Source organism: Strix uralensis, chromosome 22, assembly GCF_047716275.1.
Source record: "Strix uralensis isolate ZFMK-TIS-50842 chromosome 22, bStrUra1, whole genome shotgun sequence".
Classification (NCBI taxonomy): Eukaryota; Metazoa; Chordata; class Aves; order Strigiformes; family Strigidae; genus Strix; species Strix uralensis.
The window spans coordinates 4,763,972-4,783,885 of record NC_133993.1 but is presented as its reverse complement, the minus strand read 5'-3'; the positions used below and the strand labels follow the sequence as shown (position 1 = coordinate 4,783,885).

General features: G+C 52.2%; 1 gene segment (V, D, J or C); it reads left to right on the top strand.

Annotated features, from left to right (window-relative positions):
• The first annotated feature begins 1,072 nt into the window (after nucleotides 1-1,072).
• LOC141953262 (T cell receptor alpha variable 26-2-like) lies at nucleotides 1,073-3,222 on the top strand. The segment is given in 3 exon segments: nucleotides 1,073-1,124; nucleotides 1,584-1,868; nucleotides 3,176-3,222. Coding segments are annotated over 3 exon segments (384 nt in total).
• Nucleotides 3,223-19,914: the final 16,692 nt, after the last annotated feature.

The following is a 19,914-nucleotide window of genomic DNA, read 5'->3' as shown; positions in this document are numbered from 1 at the left end:
TATGATCAGATTGGTGAGAAATGTGTCAGGGAAGAGGATGATAATGCAGGTAGAATATAGTCTGGACTACTAGGCTCAAACAGTTGTTGACGAGTGGTGCAAAGCCCATCTAGAGGGACTTATTAATAGACTTTCTCAGGGATCAGCAGGAGGATCAATACTCCAATTGTTTCATGAACACCATGAGCAGTGTGAAGGTCAGAACTTCCTGTAAGTTTGGGGATGACACCCAACCACAGGCAACAGGCGGGACACTGATCTTTGCCACAGAAATTGTTGCCAGCAGGTGCAGGAAATAAGTGTTCAAAGGAAAGAGAGAAGATGGACGAGATTGTGGAGGTGCTCTGTGACATGAGTCAAGGCTTCTGGAAGAGGGAGATCTCTAGTTAAGCAAGAGCGTAAGAGAGAGAAGGAGAAGTGGAATGGATTTCCCTGGGAGATTCTGCAATCTCCATCCCAAAGCAGCCTGATTTAAGGGGAACTGTTGCAAGCGGGGGTTGATCCAGACAACCTCTGCGGGTCCCTGCTCAGCTACACTGTGACTGTGTGATTCCCCCTGTCCCCTGCCCTCCCTGAACCCTGCACGCCCAGGTCACCCTTGGCCTCCCATCCCCTCTGCTAGAGAGCAGCTCGGAGGCATTGTGCTCGGCCTGCAGAGGGGCAGCTGAAGGGAGGCTCTCAGCCTCCTCCGTGCCATGGGCAGGAGGTGAGTGGCTGCTGTTTGCAGGCGCTGAGCTCGGGGACAGCTCTGGGAAGCTGCTGCATGTGCTGGGCCAAGGCCCTGCTGCTGCCCCAGGCTGCAGCTGGCGCTGGGCAGGCTTCTTGTTGCTGGGGAGCCCTTGCTGGAGGAGGGAGAGAGTGGGATTGCCGGGAGCGCAAGTGGTGGCGGTGCAGAGCCGCTGAGCACTCTGAGCCCGGGCGAGCCCCCGAGCGGCGCCGGCGCAGGGCTCAGCCCCGGGGCGGAGCTGGCGGCGGCCGAGAGGAGCGGAGGCGGCGGAGAGGAGGCGCCGCGGCCGGAGCAGAGAGCCGGGGCTGGCGGGGGGCAGCGAGGCGCGGGCGGCGGAGCGGCGGGATGCGGCGGGGCCGGGGCGCAGGGCTGGCGGGGCTGGCCGCGGTGCTCCTGGGTGCGCGGGGCTGCCGGCGGCGGCTGGGACAGGGGCTGCGGGGAACGGGCTAGGCCGGGTCTCGCCTGTGATACTCCTGCTCCTCTTGAACCTTATTCCCTTCTCTGTCCTCCCTTCTGCCCCCAATGAGCTCTTTCCCTCCCAGCTTGCCTCTCTATTCTCTTACTCCACATCCACATCATCCATCCATCCATCCATCCATCCATCCATCCATCCTTCTCTCCCTCTCTCCCAGCTAATCTCTTTTGCTCGGTCCGTTCTCCTCTTCCTCACTTGGACTGTCCTTCCAAACATCCCTCATACATTCTTGTCCCCAAACAACCACTCTCAACGAAACTGTCTCTCCATCCTGTTCTATCTGATCACACCCCCATCATCTGTGAAGTGTCCCCTTCTCCCCTCTCCGGCTGCACGACATGTTCAGCTGAAGCAAAGGGATTCTTCTTTTCTCCTCGGCAGTGGCTGCGGGCAGAGCCCAGGTGCAGCAGGAGCCGTCGGCAGAGACCAACGAGGGCACCGGCGTCACCATCAACTGCTCCCACCGCAACGCAAAGATCACCGACTACATCCACTGGTACCGTCAGCTCCCGCGCCGAGCCCCCGCATTCCTCGCGCTCACTCTGAAAGGCTCCAAAGATCTGCAGGCCCCGCCGGGGCGGCTGTCGGTGGCGGCAGACCGCCGGTCCAGCGCCCTGTGGCTCGCCCGGCCCCGGCGCGGGGACGCGGCGGTGTATTACTGCGCGCTGGGAGACACGGGGAGAGGAGCCGGGGCTGCGGCCGGGCACGAACCGCCGCGGGCGGGGCCGGGCGGGGCCGGCGGGGGCGGGGGGACAGCCCCGGGCGGGCCCGCCAGGGGGCGCTGCCGCTCCGCCCGCCGGGGCCGCCTCGCCCCGCCCGGCCCCGCCCGGCCCCACCGGGCCCCGGACCGCTTCCCCCGCCCGCCCGGCCCCGCCACCAACACCGGCACCACCAGGCCCCCCCAGCAGTCAAGGCCTGGCCTCAGCACCTCTTCTCATTGACGGCCGCTGCGGGTCTGTGCTCCCGAGGCCACCAAAGAGCCGCGCTTGGGCAGCGCTGCCCAGGGACAGGCAGACGGGCTGGGCAAGGCAGGCAGGGCAGGGCGGGCTTTCCCCCAGGCTCTCTTGCTGCCTCCCGACGGGCTCAGACTCTGCTGCCTAACGGGGCATCCTCGGGCCTGTCTGTAACGGCCGGCCAGCTCTGCCTCAGAAATGCCTCGCCCAGGGGACAGAGTCCCAGAGCTTTTGCCCTTCCCGGGCACATGCACCAAGGGCTCCCCCAAGGCTGTTAGTACCGCCAACAGCCTCCCTGCACGTTCGACGGAGCCAATTAGCAACGGGGCAATTAAGAAGCCAACGCAGCCAGGAAGTACCCGGTGCAGCAGAGCTCCTCCTGCCCACGGGCAGCCGGGCAGCCCTCGGCTCACACGGAACATACAGGGCCCCTCCTCGGGCTCCGGCCTTTCCCCCCGAGGACAGCCAAGGGAACCCCGAGCAGGTGCTTTCCTCTGCCCCGGCCCCACGGGCACTCCAGGGCTGAGTTGCTAATGAAAAGCTTTCCTTGAGAAAGAACAGCCAGAAGGGGTTGCACATTTCATTACTTTCTAAAAGCTCCGATATACAATGAAAAACTGCATCCTCAGTTACAGGCTGTCACGGAGCTTTCAAAATGTTTCTGCTCATGTTACAGGTTCATTCCATGGAGTCAGGATTTCAAGCTCCACAGTGAGAGGAGAAGCGGATGTCAAGGTCACAGGCACGTTCAAGCGCTCCCCTCAGTAGCTCATTGTTGAGACCATGAGCCTGTTTGACAGGATTCAGATTTTTCTGATTTGAGGCCCAGGAGACACAGGAAAAGCCTGGTCTGGGCACCTGAGGTGGGTTAAACTTTGCTGGGTGCCAGGTGCCCCACCAAGCTGCTCTATCACTGCCCCTCCCCAACTGGGCAGGGAGAGAAAATATTACCAAAGCCTCGTGAGTTGAGATAAGGAAGGAAAGATCACTCAGCAATTACAGGCACAGGCAAAACCCACTCACTTTGGGGAAATCAGTTTGATTTATTGCCAATCAAATCAGAGTAGGATGGTGAGAAATGAAAAACAAGTCTATAACACCTTCACCCTTCCCCCCTTCTCAGGCTCAGCTTCACTCCTGAATTCTGTGCCTCATCCCCCTAAGCAGCACAGGGGGATGGGGTATGGGGGTTGTGGCCAGTTCATCACACATGTCTCTGCTGTTTCTTCTTGCTCACACTCTTCCTCTGCTCCAATGTGGGGTCCCTCCCATGGCAGACAGTCCTCCATGAACTTCTCCAACGTGGGTCCTTCCCATGGGCTGCAGTTCTTCACTGGGAAGAGCCTGCGGGCTCCAGCCGTTCGCCTGGGAACCCTGTGTGGCTCAAGTAGCCAACACAGCTCTTCAAAGTCCATGGTCAGGGGGTTCCAAGGCACAGAGTGAAGGATCAGCCGTGGTGCCTGTCCCAGCTGCACTTTGTAACTGTGTTTGCAGGGAACTACTGGCAGGGGGACAAACAAGGCAGAGCCACAGGCATGGCCAGGCCAGCACATGGATCAGCCCCATGGTCACATGGCATAAGCCCCTCTTGTCCCTGTTTCCAGCTCTCCTCCCATGTCTGCTCCAGGTCAAACTGCCTTGATCTGTATCTCTGCTGCTTCTCCTAAACAACCCATGCACAACCCCTTGCACAGTCCCCAAATGCTTTTCCACTGCATCCCATAAGGAGTTCAATCCCATTGTAGGCAGAAACACCCCTGAGTTTATAAAAAGATCCTCTATTCTCACTCTCCTCAGAGGTGTCACCTCCAGACAAGAATTCAACTGTGATACCTGAAGGGATGTGGACAAGATGTCTGTGGAGCAGAGGGTTGTGCTGGATGTCCTCCTGCCCAAGAGAGGTCATGTCTCTGACTCTGGCTGGGATGTTTACAGCACTGCTGTTCCCAGAGACATTTCCCTTGAAGGGCCTCATCTGTGGTGTGGGGAGAAGGGAAAGAGAACTCCTGTAGGGACAGGGACTCCTGCTTCCAGCTGCCTTTGGCTGTTCCAGGTTCTACCTCCCTTCAGACTCTACCGAGGGACAAGGAGCACATCAGGGGCTGCAAAGGGGCCTGTCTCCAACCCCAAGAGAGGTGGGTGCAGGCCCCTGCCTCTGGCTGGACACGGGATGGCAGGAGAAGTTCACCATGGACACTCCTCCCATGCTGGGGGCTGGTTGGGCTGGTTGTGATCTCCAGGAGCAGCAAGAAGCAGGCAAACAGCCTGCAGCTTCCTATTGCCTGACAGCAGGCTGCTTGATCCCATCCTTCAGGCTCCTGCCTGAACTTCCAGGTGCCCCAGACCCTGTCGGCAATGTGATTGGAGCTGAGAGGCACCACTTCTACAGCAGGGTATGTGTGTCTGAGGGGATGCTCAAGCACCTCCCAACTTGGAGGGTTGAGAAAAGCCCATTTGTGGCCTGACTGCCCAAAGATGAGCCCCCCAGTGCTGAACAACCTCCCCTTGGCCCTTGCAAACCTGGAACACATTAAGAGTCACAATTTGGTGTCTTCCTTAGGGCTGAGCACTTGAACAACTTTAATTTATCTCCCTACAGAGCCTCCCTGTGGCAGAGGTGTGGAGTCCCAAGCACATCTGTCTGCAGCAGCAGGGAGAGTGTTGCTCCACCCTTGACACTGAGGTTTGGTGGATGCTTTGGGCTGGCAGAGGGAGGAGAAGTGGTGAACTCTCAAGCTTCATCTCCCTCTTTCTGTGTGTACCCTGGACATGCCGTGCATGGGAGTGTGTGACATGGTCCTGGTTTTCCTGGCAGCACTGGTGGCACTGGCATCTTTTGGTGAGACACAACATTCAGGCTGGGGAGGAGCAGGGCAAGAGGTTGTCCTGCCAGTGGTGGGAGGGGAAATTCCAGTTGTGACTCTGCAGGAAACTGGGACTGATTCTGTAGGTAGAGCAGAGACTGCAGGTGGGACTGGAACATTGTCAGGGAGATGTCAGCTGTGATGGGAATGGAGGGAGGAATAAGACTCTGCACATCCCTGTCAGTGTTGACAAGTACCTTTCTAGGAGTCACTTCCTCATTCCCCCTTCTTCATTCCCTCCCATCAGGTATTTACAGACACTGCCAAGATCCCCCTCGAGCCTTCTCTTCCCCAGGCTGAACACTGCCAGCCCGCTCAGCCTGTCCTCATAGGAAAGCTGCTCCAGTCCCTGCACCATTTAGCTGGGCTCATTCAGCTATCTTTCTTGTACTGGGGAGCCCAGAACTGGACCCAGCACTCCAGAGGTGGCCTCACCAGCTTTGAGTAAACAGGAAGGATCAGGTCCCTTGTCCTGCTGGTCATGCTCTTCCAACGCAGCCCAGGATGCTGTTGGCCTTCCTTGCCATGAGGGTCCATTGTCACAGCAGACTCGGGAACACCCCTGAGCTGCTGCAAGTGAGCTGGACAGAGCTGTGAGTTTTCAGGAGAAGTATCCCAGCTGCTTGTCCAGCTCTTCCTTTTCCGTCAGTGTCCACCAGTGACCACTCTTGGAGGAGGGGGCTCTTGGTAGGAGAAATGTCTGCTCCTGTGGTTTAACCTCCTGGTAAAAAAGCCAAAGGAGGGAAGATGTCTTCCTAGCCCTGCATCTGGGGATCAGTGAAAACCTCAACATGTGACAAAGGCCCATCAGCCAGACACTGGACAAGATGCTCTGTTCAACCCCTTGAGCTGTCCCCCTGCTTTTCAGGTCTCTGTCACAGAATAACAGAATCATCTAGGTTGGGAAAGATCTTGAGGATCATCTAGTCCAACCATTAATCGAACACTGACTGTTTAGCTCTAGGGACTCCCATGATCAGCATGAGGTTTGCCTCCAGAACCTTGACTCAAGACACCCAATTGTTTCAGGGGACAGGAGCCTTTCAGTGTCTTGAACTCATTCACCTGAGGAACTCCACCAGAGATCACTTAAAGACCTGTGGAAGGTGAGAGCATCTGATTCACTAAGGCTGTCTGATCAAGTCCCCTTCTCTTTCAAAGACAAATACAAGTAAAAGGGAAAGTGATACTCAAGGCACACAATGACAGCAGTCTCTCAGGAAGCCATGAGGGAGACAAGGAGGGAGATCAGAGCTCTTCAGCCTCTAATTGATGGGCCATCAGCGAACTGCAGATGGTTCAGGCTGAGCTTTGTAAGTGACAAGAAGTGACAAGAGGATCCTGAGGATTTGGGATGTTCGAGGGGGTTCCTGTGGGACTAGGCAAGAGTTCTGAAGGAATGCTTAGGGGAAGGGTCAAAGGTGGTGGGGAAGAGGGGACTGGGGAGGAGCAAAGGGAGGCATTGAATTGAAGGTAATGAGTTAATTTGGTAAGAGATTAATCCCCTTGCATTCTAGCTGGTTCTCAGAGATTGGAGGGACTGGGGGCAACTGAACTTATCTCTTAATAGCTATGCCAATTATGGCTGTAATGAGAGGCCTGACACCAGATGCACGAACAGCCCATGTGCTGTAGTTCCGGATGCATTCAAGAGAAGCAGTCAGGTTCACAAATACTACAGTTTATACTTCAAGAGTGTGAGGATGATGGTGAGAGGAGTGGGAGATTTCACACATCTATTAGTTACTGAACATCAGGCTGGCCGAGCCAGAGAGAAGGAGTAGACCCAGGTGATGGGTGAGAGGGCCCAGGTTCCAGGCAGGGCTATTAGATGGGCTGAGGGACAGTGATGGTATCTGAGGGATGCTCAACTGTGAGTGTTCAGTGACAGCAGAGGGTGTAGGGGTGTGTGTTTTCACTGAGAACTGTATGTCACAGCCATACTGGAGACAGTCAAAAAAGAGGCCACTTCCATGATGAAGAGACTGGACCGTGTCTCGTATGGAGATCCCAGCTGAGAGAGCTGGGACTGTTCAGCACAGAGAAGTCTCAGGGGAGCTCTCATCACTGTGCAAAAATATCAGGAGGGAGGGTGTGAAGAAGGCAGAGCCAGGCTCTTCTGCGTGGTGCCCTGTGACAGGACAAGGGGCATTGGGCACAAAGTGAAACACAGGAGGCTCTCTCTGAACACCAGGGAACAATGTTTGACTGTCAGGATGAGGAAGCATTGGCACAGGATGCCCAGAGAGTTTGTGGGGTCTCCATCCTTGGAGGCATTCAAAAGCCATCTGGACATGGTCCAGGCAACCCAGCTCTAGGTGAGTTTCCTAAGCAGGGGTTGGTGCAAGTGACCTCCAGACATCCCTTCCAAATTATAACAGTTCTGTGATTCCATAATGTGAAACATGAGGAGAGGTTGAGAGAAATGACCTGCTTCAGCCTTCAAATGAGACACTAAAGGGAGAGGTTTATAACCTTCTAACACTTGACTGGAGGATGGAGAGAGGAGCCAAACCTGGAGGATGATTGGAGGAAGCCAGAGGGAGCAAAACTCCCCTTGAGCATAGTGATGGAAAGAAAGGCAATGGACACAGTCTGGAACAGGGGAAATTTATAGTGGAAATTAGGAATGTGTTTTGGTTTTACCCATGTGGTTGGAGCATGGGTGTAGATGGATCCCAGTAAGAATGGCACTGCAGCTCCATAAGGTGTTGGTTAAAATACCATTAACTGAGATGAGACAAGAAGGAAAAGGGGGATGGCACAGGTAATGTTATGCCCCTTCAGATTCTGGCAAATCCCAATTATGGATCATGAAAAGGACCTTGAGTTGGGGTTTGTCACGTGCTGCAAATCCTGCCCATTCTGAGATTCACTGACATTGTCGTCTCTGGAGTTGTCACGGGATTTTCTTAGACATAGGCAAGTCTGTTCATCATTTCTACTGCTGAGCAAAACAACGTTATTATGAAAACACGGTGTTTCATTCACTCCTAAAGACAAGGACGTGTTTGTGGCATCATTGCCGAGTGCCAAGTGATATATAGAGCACAGCACAGCACGCGTCCGTGCCTGCTCAGGTCAGCTGCCATGCGGATCCCTAACTCCTCCAGGAACAATCATCTTCTGGTTACTGTGGGCCACTACAGGCAGGCAGGGAGATACACTGGTTCCTGAGGTACTTTAGTTTGGGTAGAGGGAGAAAGCTGATACTGCCTGGAGGATTCAAAAGGGACAGTCGGGATCTGCAGGGCTTGGAGTGTCATTCTTCAGGTGTCGGAGAGCTACATCCTAGAGGTGTGCTGAGGGAGGTGTAGGAGCAGACACTACGTTGGAGCCAGGTGCAGAAAGTCAAACAAAGAGAGTATTAGGGATGTTGAGGGAGGAGACACAAGCATCAAGAATGGAGAGACTCCCAATGAGGATGGTTGCAGGTTGAGGACTATGGCTGTGTTTCTCCTCTCAGTAGAAATACAGAAATCCTCATCTTCCTGAACATGTCTTATGTCTGCTACGAAGCCTAGGGAGGCAGATCCACCTCCGGAGCTTGTTGTAGGGTTGTTACTGTAAAAGCCAGCAGAGGAACTCTCTAAGACTCCTTTTGGAGTTTTAGAAAGCAGGCATTCTTTGTTGCAGTGCTGGGCACACACGCCAATAGCTTCACAAAAAGTGAGTGTGTCCAAGATCTGTAAGTGGCAGGTAATATACAGTGTGATCATACATACTCATATTTTTTCTGAGAAGTGAGCAACATATGCATTGGATTTCCTGCAACTAATTATAATATCTGCATCCCAATTTTCTTGCTGGGTGGTGGTCTCGAGGGGTCCCTGGTGGTCGTTGGTAGTCTTCCTCACCATGTCTGCTGGTTGACCTCAGTGCTCACACATGCTCACAAAGACCTGTTTAGGAGGTGCTGTGCAGCTGTGTTGTGTCTTGAGCTGGTTTGTTTAAATTTGCCCTGTCCGTGTTCCTGTTATCTTTAAGAATAGGCCCCAACTGTCTTATTTATTAATGTCTTCTCTTCAAACCCCTTTCTTCTGCATGAAAGCCTGAAACTTCAGCTGTATCTGCACACTCCAGAAGTTACATTGACATTGACCTACTTTATTCTCAGAAAAAAAAAAAAAAAAGTTTGGCAAGATGAAAAAGCAAGACGAAAAAAATCTGTTAACAAGCTGTTTTGGCTTACAGGGTGTACCGGGTCTGACTGAGCCAGAATTGGTTTTCCCCTGTAGCAGCCCTCATGGTGCTGTGTTTGATGTTGGGAGCTGGCAGGGTGTTGATAGCACACTGGCGTTGTCGCTACTGCTGAGTAGTGCTTACACAGAACCAAGGCTCTTTCCGACATTTTCCCCCCCTCCGTGGGACGGGGTGGGCAAGATCTTGGGAGGGGACACAGCCAGGACAGCTGACCCCAACTGACCAAAGGGATATTCCAGACCATATGACGTCTGCTCAGTATAAAGCTGGGAGAAAGGAGGAAGGGGGGGAGGGTCACCCTTGGTCCTCCGAGGCAACCACTACATGTATCGGAGCCCTGCTTCCTGAGAAGGCCCGACATCGCCTGTTAATGGGAAGTAGAGCATAAATCTGTTTTCTTTTTTTTTGCTTCCACTCGCGGACCTTTGCTTCGCTTTGCTTATATTAAAACTGCTTTTGTTTTACCCACAAGGGTTGTTTTGTTTTCCTATCTTATTTTCTTTCCCTTCTTTGCCCTATTGAGAAAAAAAGGGGAAAGGGGGGGAAGTGATAGAGCGACTTGGTGGGCACCTGGCATTTAGCCAAGGTCAAACATGGGACGGGACAACGGCAGTTTTATATTAATTGTGCTATAGCTATAGCATTTAGTAAGCGACAAGCTCTTGTGCTGGTCACGGGTTTGTTTATTGCTCTGCTTATCTTTATTTTGTTAAGCTCGGGAACATGCTGGAAGAAATTGGGAACATCATGAGTGGTTTTATTCTGCAGGCTCCCGAAGTACTTATTAATCCTTATGTTAGCTCTTTGATACTGTTCATTAATGCTATTCGCCTATTGTGGGCTGTGTGGAGCTCGTTAGGTTTTTGGTGTAAGAGAAAGCAAATTTTGGGTGAGAGAATACCAAAATGTGCCCTGAGGCGGCCTGTCCCTGGGTGGCAGGGGGAGTGGAAGGATTTGGGCAGATTCCTAGGACGGTTATCACCTCCTGTAGCCTGGGATCTTACCCCTGAACAGGCAAGCAACCCCGCAAAACTGACACAACACCTGATAGAAGGGTGCCTTGTCTATCCCGATGAAAATCAGCAACTCCTAGCGCTGTACTGGGGCCTGGCCTGTGCTTATCGAGCGGCAGTTCAGTGCTCTCGAAGGACTGTGGTGGAAATGGGAACTCAAACAAAAACAGTAACAGCAGAGATTGCCCCAGTAGTAAAAAAGAAACAGTGGACAAGGAGAACAACAGGTCCATACCCTCGATTAATAAGGGACGAGAAAGAGGAGGAAGAAGCGGGTCCTTCAGCAAAGGGGTCAGAAGAGGGAATAACAGAACTCAAACAGGAGGCAGAAACTACCCGGTCCCTGACATCATCAGAACTGCGAGATCTGCGGAAAGACTATAGCCACCAGCCGGGTGAGCAGATTGCTGCCTGGCTGCTTCAATGCTGGGATAATGGGGCTGATGCTCAGCAGCTGGAAGGTAAGGAAGCCCAACAGCTGGGTTCCCTTGCTAGAGATCGAGGAATTGAAAGGGGAATTGGAAAAGAAACAGGAATTTGCAGTCTGTGGAGACGGCTCCTTTCAAGCGTTAAAGCAAGATATCCTTTCAAGGAAGATCTTACGGACAACTCCCCAGGGAAGTGGGCTACTGCGGATGAAGGTGTCCAGTATCTGAGAGAATTAGCAGTGCTGGAAGTCATCTATAGTGATCCAGATAATGATGAAGCCCCTAAAAATCCAGAGGATGTCCTGTGCACACGGGCCATGTGGAGAAAGGTGATTAAAGGTGCACCATCCTCGTATTCTGCGGGCTTGGCTGCGATGTACTATCCAGAAATGGATGTGGGAGAAGGACTAAGATGTATGCCAACTGTGGAGGCAGTCTCTTCCTGGCTTCAGAACTTTGAAGAGAGTCTTGGTACCTCCTCATCTCTACGGGCGAGTGCCCTAGATGTCAGGAGCACCCCAAGAAATCGGTTCTCTTCCACCCCAGTCAGAGGGAAAGGGAAACCTAGGCGCATGACACGTGGCGAACTTTGGTTCTTCCTGCGTGACCAGGGGGAGGACATGAGGAAGTGGGATGGTCAACCCACCTTCAAGCTGGAAGGTCATGTACATGAATTGCGAAGAAAGACCCCTGCCAAGAAGAAGACATCCAAGAAGGTTGTTAATGCAGCTGGTGTGAAACCGCAAGAAAGTAATCAGTGATCTCCCAGATACAGGAAGACTGAGATCACCTCCCTTGGCCCTGATGAAGGAGTTTCCGGCCTGGCACAGCAAGGGTCAGACAGTGAATACTCTGACCAAGAACAGGAATAGAGGGCCCCTGCCTCCAGCCAGGAGGAGGAAAGGGATGATCGGGTGTATTGGACAGTGTGGATTCGATGGCCTGGCACATCAAATCCACAGAAGTACCAGGCTTTAATCGACACCGGGGCACAGTGTACATTAATGCCATCAAGTTATAGAGGGGCAGAATCTATCTGGATCTCAGGAGTGACAGGCGGATGTCAAGAACTGTCAGTACTGGAGGCTGAGGTTAGCTTGACCGGGGACAAGTGGGAAAAACATCCCGTTGTAACTGGCCCAGAAGCCCCTTGTACCTTGGGCATTGACTACCTCAAGAGGGGGTATTTCAAAGACCCAAAAGGATACCAAAGGGCTTTTGGTGTGGCCAGTGTGAACACAGAGAAGGTCAAACAGTTGTCTAATCTGCCTGGCCTCTCAGAAGATCCTTTTGTTGTAGGACTGTTGCGAGTTAAAGAACAACAGGTGCCAATTGGTATGAGGACCGTGCACCGACGGCAGTATCGCACGAACCGAGACTCTCTAGCTCCCATCCAAGAACTGATCCGTCAACTGGAGACCCAAGGTGTCATCAGTAAAACACATTCGCTTTTTAATAGCCCAATATGGCCAGTGCGAAAGTCTGACGGAGGATGGAGGTTGACAGTAGACTATCGTGGCCTGAACGAAGTGACGCCACCACTGAGTGCTGCTGTACCCGATATGTTAGAGCTCCAGTATGAACTGGAGTCAAAGGCAGCCAAGTGGTACGCCACAATCGACATCGCCAATGCATTCTTTTCAATTCCTTTGGCAGAAGAGTGCAGGCCACAGTTTGCTTTCACGTGGAGGGGTATCCAATATACCTGGAATCGACTACCCCAGGGGTGGAAGCACAGCCCCACTATTTGTCATGGACTAATTCAAACTGCACTGGAAAAGGGTGATGCCCCTGAACATCTACAGTACATCGATGACATCATTGTGTGGGGCAACAAGGCAGAAGAAGTGTTCAAGAAAGGACAAAAAGTAATTGAGATTCTTCTGAGAGCTGGGTTTGCCATAAAGAAAAGCAAGGTCAAGGGACCAACACAGGAGATTCAGTTCTTGGGAATAAAACGGCAAGATGGACGCTGCCATGTGCCCATGGAGGTTGTCAACAAGATAGCAGCTATGTCTCCACCGACCAACAGAAGGAAACACAAGCTTTCTTAGGACTTGTGGGATTTTGGAGGATGCACATTCCAGGTTACAGTCAGCTGGTGAGCCCTCTCTATCAAGTAACCCAAAAGAAGAACAATTTTAGTGGGGTCTTGAGCAACAACAAGCCTTTGAGCACATCAAACAGGAGATAGCTCGGGCGGTAGCTCTTGGGCCTGTTCGGACAGGACCAGATGTGCAAAATGTACTTTACACATCAACTGGGGAGCATGGCCTCACATGGAGCCTCTGGCAGAAGATACCAGGTGAAACTCGGGGTTGACCATTAGGATTTTGGAGCCGGGGATATCGAGGATCAGAAGCCCACTACACTCCAATGAAAAGGAGATACTGGCAGCATGTGAGGGGATTTGAGCCGCTTCCGAAGTTGTTGGTACAGAAGCACAGCTCCTCTTGGCACCCTGATTGCCTGTACTACATTGGATGTTCAAAGGAAACATCCCTTCTACACACCATGCAACCAGTGCTACCTGGAGTAAATGGGTAGCGTTAATCACGCAACGAGCTCGACTGGGAAAACCCAACCGTCCAGGAATCCTGGAAGAGATCATGGACTGGCCAGAAGGTAGAGATTTTGGAGCACTGCCTGAGGAGGTGGCTCGTGCCCAAGAAGCACCACCATATAACGAATTACCAGAAGATGAAAGGCTGTATGCTCTGTTTATTGATGGATCCTGTCGTGTGGTAGGAAACTGTCAAAAGTGGAAAGCTGCTGTGTGGAGCCCCACAAGACAAGTCATTGAGGCCACTGAAGGAGAGGGCGAGTCAAGTCAGTTTGCAGAAGTAAAAGCGATCCAACTAGCCCTAAAGATTGCTGAACAAGAAAAGTGGCCAGTACTGTATCTCTACACTGACTCCTGGATGGTGGCTAATGCCCTGTGGGGGTGGCTACAGGAGTGGAAGAAGACCAATTGGCAGCGCAGAGGTAAACCCATCTGGGCTGCTGCACTGTGGCAGGACATCGCTGCCCGAGTGGAAAACGTGGCTCTAAAGGTACGTCATGTAGATGCCCACGTGCCCAAAAGCCGTGCCACCGAAGAACATCAAAACAATGAGCAAGTAGACAAGGCTACTAAAATTGAAATAGCTCAGCTGGACCTGGACTGGGAGCGCAAGGGTGAGCTATTTGTAGCTCGATGGGCCCATGAAACATCCGGGCATCTCGGGAGAGATGTAACGTACAGATGGGCTTGTGATCGAGGGGTGGACCTGACCATGGAGGCCATCTCACAGGTCACTCGTGAATGTGAAACATGTGCTGCAATCAAGCGAGCCACACGAGTAAAGTCTCCCTGGAACAGAGGGCGATGGCTCAGTTTTCGATATGGTGAGGCCTGGCAAATTGACTATATTGGACCATTGCCACGAACACGCCAAGGCAAGCACTACATACTCACCATGGTGGAAGCAACTACTGGTTGGCTTGAGACGTACCCTGTAAATCATGCCACCGCCCAAAATACCATCTTAGGTCTTGAAAGGAAAATTTTATGGCGACATGGTACTCCTGAAAGAATCGAATCAAACAGTGGGACCCATTTTCGAAATAATCTCATAAACTCCTGGGCAAAGAAATACGGCATTGAGTGGGTGTATCACATCCCTTATTACCCACAAGCGTCTGGAAAGATTGAAAGATACAATGGACTGTTGAAGACTATGTTGAGAGCATTGGACAATGGCGGATGGAAACACTGGGATATAAATTTAGCAGAAGCCACTTGGCTAATTAACACCAGAGGATCTGTTAACCATCCTGGTCCTGCCCAAACCAAACCCCTTCATACTGTGGGAGGAGATAAGGTCCTTGTAGTACACACAGGGAAATGGCTGGGGAAGGCAGTGTGGATTGCTCCTCCCCTGGGAAAAGGCAAGCCCACTTGTGGGATTGTTTTTGCTCAGGGACCTGGATGTACTTGGTGGGTAATGCGGGAGAATGGGGCTACTCAGTGTGTGCCTCAAGGAGACTTAACCTTGGGGGGGAAATAATCTGTGGGTTGAGTTGTATGTTGCAGGAAGTGATGGAGGAAGTAGGAACGATGAAGAGTGAACCAGATACGTGCGATGATGACCCAAACCTAGCCGGTGCTGGAGTCCAACAGTCAAACATACTGCTCCTGTCCTGAACATCCATCTTGACAGATGGCAGCCAAGTCACTGAACATCTGGAGGAGTGAAGAAAGCTTACGGAATGAATAAATGAGTGTTATGTGGGACCTGGGCATGACGTAAATGGTATGGAATAAGGGGTGGAGACTGTATCGGGTCTGGCTGAGCCAGAATTGGTTTTCCCCTGTAGCAGCCCTCATGGTGCTGTGTTTTATGTTGGGACCTGGCAGGGTGTTGATAGCACCCTGGTGGTGTGGCTACTGCTGAGTAGTGCTTACACAGCACCAAGGCTCTTTCTGACATTTCCCCTCCACAGTGGGACGGGGTGGGCAAGATCTTGGGAGGGGACACAGCCAGGACAGCTGACCCCAACTGACCAAAGGGATATTCCAGACCATATGACGTCTGCTCAGTATAAAGCTGGGAGAAAGGAGGAAGGGGGGGGGGGTCACCCTTGGTCCTCCGAGGCAACCACTACGCATATTGGAGCCCTGCTTCCTGAGAAGGCCCGACATCGCCTGTTAATGGGAAGTAGAGAATAAATCTGGTTTTTTTTTTTTTTGCTTCCACTCGCGGACCTTTGCTTCGCTTTGCTTATATTAAAACTGCTTTTGTTTTACCCACAAGGGTTGTTTTGTTTTCCTATCTTATATTCTTTCCCCTCTTTGCCCTATTGAGAAAAAAAGGGGAAAGGGGGGGAAGTGATAGAGCGACTTGGTGGGCACCTGGCATTTAGCCAAGGTCAAACCACCACACAGCGTAAGCTTCAGCCTGCTCTTCCACCTGGGAAAGACTGTGTTGGCACTAGGACCCACCACTTCTCTAGAAACCTCCTGTGTGGGATGATCCACTGATCCCTCATCCTGCTTCCTGCTGACACCTCAGCCCTTTTCCCTGTGGATTAAGTTATTCTTCTCGCCTCTGGGTTTGTGGCATCCAGCAGCCTCGCTGGAGGCTGGTTCGTCTCTCTCCTCGTAGGTTACACCACCAGAGCAGGACACAGGCAGAGCCCCTGGGTGCTGCACAGCAGGGCTCATCTCCTATTTCTGCAGATTTGGGGCAGAGATGTTGTTCCCAGGAAGCTGGTGAAAGACAGGGGAAAAGTGACAGAAATGGAGGAGGCTTCTCTTCTCAGAAAAAATAGCAACATCCCCAGAGAGCTGAGGACATCAGGGGAAGATGCAAAACCCCTGACCTCCCAGATGTCCAGCAGTGGCTGTGCAGAAGAGCAGGCGATTCTAGCTGGGGAGGTGAGGGCTCCACTGTGAGCTCACCAGGAGCAATGCATTAAGTTTAAATAAAGTATACTAAGTTGTATATTAAGTTGTAGTGGCCAAAATAATTCACACATCACAGTGCTCTTCTTTCTTTCTGCAGGGCAGGGGCTGTTTATTTTCTTTAACTTCTTTTTTTCCTCTTCTTACATTAACACATACTCATACAATGACACATATTTATACTCTCATCCAAGCTCTTACTTCATGATAGGCAAATCAGCAACTAGACAATCACCAACCCTCTCTCCCAGAAACAGTTCCATACTTTCTCCGAGCTGAATTATCTTTCTTCCAAGGCCTGTTTCTCCTCAAAGCATTTCTCCTTCTCTGGGTCTATGCAGAGCTGGCTTATCTTTCTTCCAAGGTCTGCTTCTCCTCCAAGCCTTACTGCTTCTCCAGGTCCATGCAGAACAGAGCTGGCACTTCTCCAAGCCACCACAGGACTAACCAGCACTTCTCAGAGCCTGCACAAAGCACAGCTCTCCAGCTTCACCAAGCTCCCAAACAGAGCTCTCTGGCTGAGTTGACTGGCCAATGTCGATTTGCCTCTTAATTATTGAATCTCTACAGCTGTGCAGGGCTGACGGGCCAATGCCAACTCACCTCTGAATTATTTACCAGTAACACATGATTTGACTCTTAACATATTGAATATCCCACAGCTGCACAGAGTTGACACTCCCACAAACAAACTCTCCTCAAAACTGGGACCCCCTGAGCCTCCAGAGTCCTTCACTGTGGAGATGCTGAGAATGCCCCTGACTGAGGGAGCCACAGAGGAGGGAGAAACCCAGAAGGAGCATTTCAGGCACAGGAAGAACAGGTTGTTTCCCTCCCCTGCTTCTTCTTTTGCTCCCCCAACAGAGTCGTTTCTGGCAGCTCTGTTATCTTGGGGCTGGGAGGTGCTTTTTCTGACTCTCTCTCACTCAGCAAATGGGCAGGTTGGCACCTCGGATATCTCATCCTCACAGCCTTCCTAGGGCAACTGCTGGGTAAGTCCTGGCTTTCTACGAACACATAGTTCTTCTTCTCCTCAGGAAACCCTCAGCAGCCTTATCGGGTCCATATGGGGGAGGAGTCTTGAATAACAGGAGAACACTGGGAAATGTCAGCTGACATCTGTGGTTTTCACTGGTTCTCTCAAGATGCTCTTACTGTTGAAAAGGAGAGAGGAGAGATACCTCAGCCCCCTTCTCCATCTTCTCTCTCCCCTTTGATCCATTCCTTTCTACTGCTCTCTTCTGCTCCACCTGCTGTCACCATAGGAGATCTCAGCTGTCTCTGGGGTCCAATGTTTCTCGATTTCCAAAGCAAGTTAGCAGATCCTATCAGTGCTGCTACAGGGACTTTAAAACACTCATCCCACTGACCCCTGAGGATCCTAGGGGCCTCAAGTGTGCCTCCTGCCTGGTACATCCCTGCCATGGCCTCCACTTTCCTCCTGGTTGTGAGCATATCAAGGGCTCATTTTTCAAACACTGGGCTCAGCTGCGTGTTTACTGAGGGAGCAAAATCCTCTCAGAGATAACAGGAATGGGGAAGCAGGAGGAATCTTTTTACTGCAGCTCCATGGGCCCCTCAACATTATGGAGGGGTGTTGTTCCCAGCACGCAAAAGACAAACATGACAGGCTGTTTCCTTCTCCACTGGGCAGTAGAAGAATGAGCAGGGAAACAGCACAGCTCTCCGCAGGGTCCATTCTGCTCTGAGATCTCTGAGCTCCTGCCCAAAACTAGTCTCCACCTTGTTGTGCCCAGGCCTCATGATGTTCCTACAGGACAAGGGAAAGGGAGCCTTCTCCTCCAGGGTTTTGTATCCATTCTTGGTTTGCTTACATGAGCCCCTCCCAGCAGAGCTACTGACCTTCCCTTTCTTCCAGGCACCATGGGGCAGAGAACAGTCACCCAGCAAGAAGGACAAGTCACAGTGAAACACAGAGACACTTTCCAGACCAACTGCACATACCAGATCTCTAACTTCAGAGGCTTGTTCTGGTACCAGCAGAGGAAAGGCCAAGCTCCCCAGCTGCTCTCGTGTCAGGCAGCAGCTGGCCCCAGGCACAGCGGCCGTCTCACCACGTTGCTGAACACCACAGGGAAATACAGAGTCCTGCAGCTGGAGGAAGTCAAGGTCTCTGACAGTGCCTTGTACCTCTGTGCTGTGGGTGTCACCCTGGTGCAGGGAGCTTCCTTGGCTGTGCAAGAAGCCAGGGGAGGGAGGGGATGTGTGTGTGCAAGGCTGAGCTTGGGGGAAGGGTCCCTCAGCTCTCCCCTGGCAGCTCTGCTTCCCCTGGGCACCCAGGGATCTGCAGGTCAAAATTTTCTTCCAGGAGGGGACAGTGTCAGTGGTTTGAGAGGAAGGAGAAGGTGCTGACAGAGTCTCAGGTCCTCTTGTTTACACCATCAGTAACATGATTCTTCTGCCCAATGGCTCTGGTGAGGGGGCAGGCAATGCAGGAGGTTGTGGCTGTTTGTTCAATGGTTCCTTGCTGCTGCTCTTTGCTTTCTGTTATTCCCTGCTACACATTCTGTCTTTAGGTTTTCCTGCAGGCCTGTCTCTTACAGTACCTGCTCCAGGATGTGTGCCTCAGAAGTCAGGGTTCAAAGGAAGATGGAAAGCAAATAACATGTCACGGGGCAATGTTTCTTCCTGAAATTGCATGATTGTTAAAATTTTGGATAATAACCGCTTTGTGGACTCTTCTGTTGTTGCATGGTTATGTGCTGGGATCCAGAGGACCTGCTCTCCCCAGTGCATTCTGTCAGTCCTTAGAGCCCTTCTCATGCCCTACCTCATGGGCTTGCCAGGAGAAGACGCAGCCTTGGGGAGAGCTGCTTCAGGCCTGGGGAAAGCTCAGGCACCACAGATGGACCATGGGTCTTGGGCACTGACTGCTGTCCTTGTTGTGCCCTGTCTGGTGGGAGCTGGGGAACTGTGAGTGACAGGAGGGCTCTGGTGTGAGGGCTGGACAGGCTGATTTGAACATCAACGTTAGGGTCATCTTAGCCCATTGAACTGTGTAACTGCTGGGCTGTGACCTGTCCTTTCTATCCTTGCCCTTGTGTGCAGATCATAACCCCTCATTCTGGGGACAGGTGGGAGGATGAGGAAGAGAAATTCTTGGGCTGATTTAAGGGATTTTTCTCACGTCTCCCCACTCCTGCATATTTGCAGACATCTTTTGACTGAGCTTCTTTTCACAACACTAAAGCAAGAAAAACTCCCTTCTGCACAAACTCGTGAGCTACTGACCTCTCAGAGCCTCCAGCAGCATTGGGCTCCTCTCTAAGGGACAGGAGTGGTCAAGTTCCCTTTCTGCAGGTCATGCTCTGAGGCCAAGGGCCTGTGTCTGAGCAGAGATGCCAGAAGGCAGAGTCCTATCACCACTGGCAGTGGAGGAGCCAGGGATGTCTTCCTCAGCTCCAAGACACAGTGCCTGAAAGTGCCCAACTGCCATGTGTCCCATCCTCCATCTGGGCATGATGAAACATCTGCCTGGGCCCCCACCCAATCCCCCACCAGTCAAGACAATGCCTTCCTTCCTCAGCAACACGATAAAATGTCCACCAATAAAGGGATTATGTGGAGGCAGAGGCTGGAATGCAGGAAGCTTTAATGAATCTGAAGAGGGAAGTGAGTTGACTTTGAGAGGAGGCGGCCAGATCAGAGAGAGCACCAGCAGCTGCCAAATGTCTGTGCCCATCGGCCATGGTGGAGATCGCAGAAGGGATCCATGAGCGTGGAGGGAGAGGGGCCAGCAGATTCCCCAGCTTGGCTCCTGGGGTCTTACAGCTCTGAAGAACAG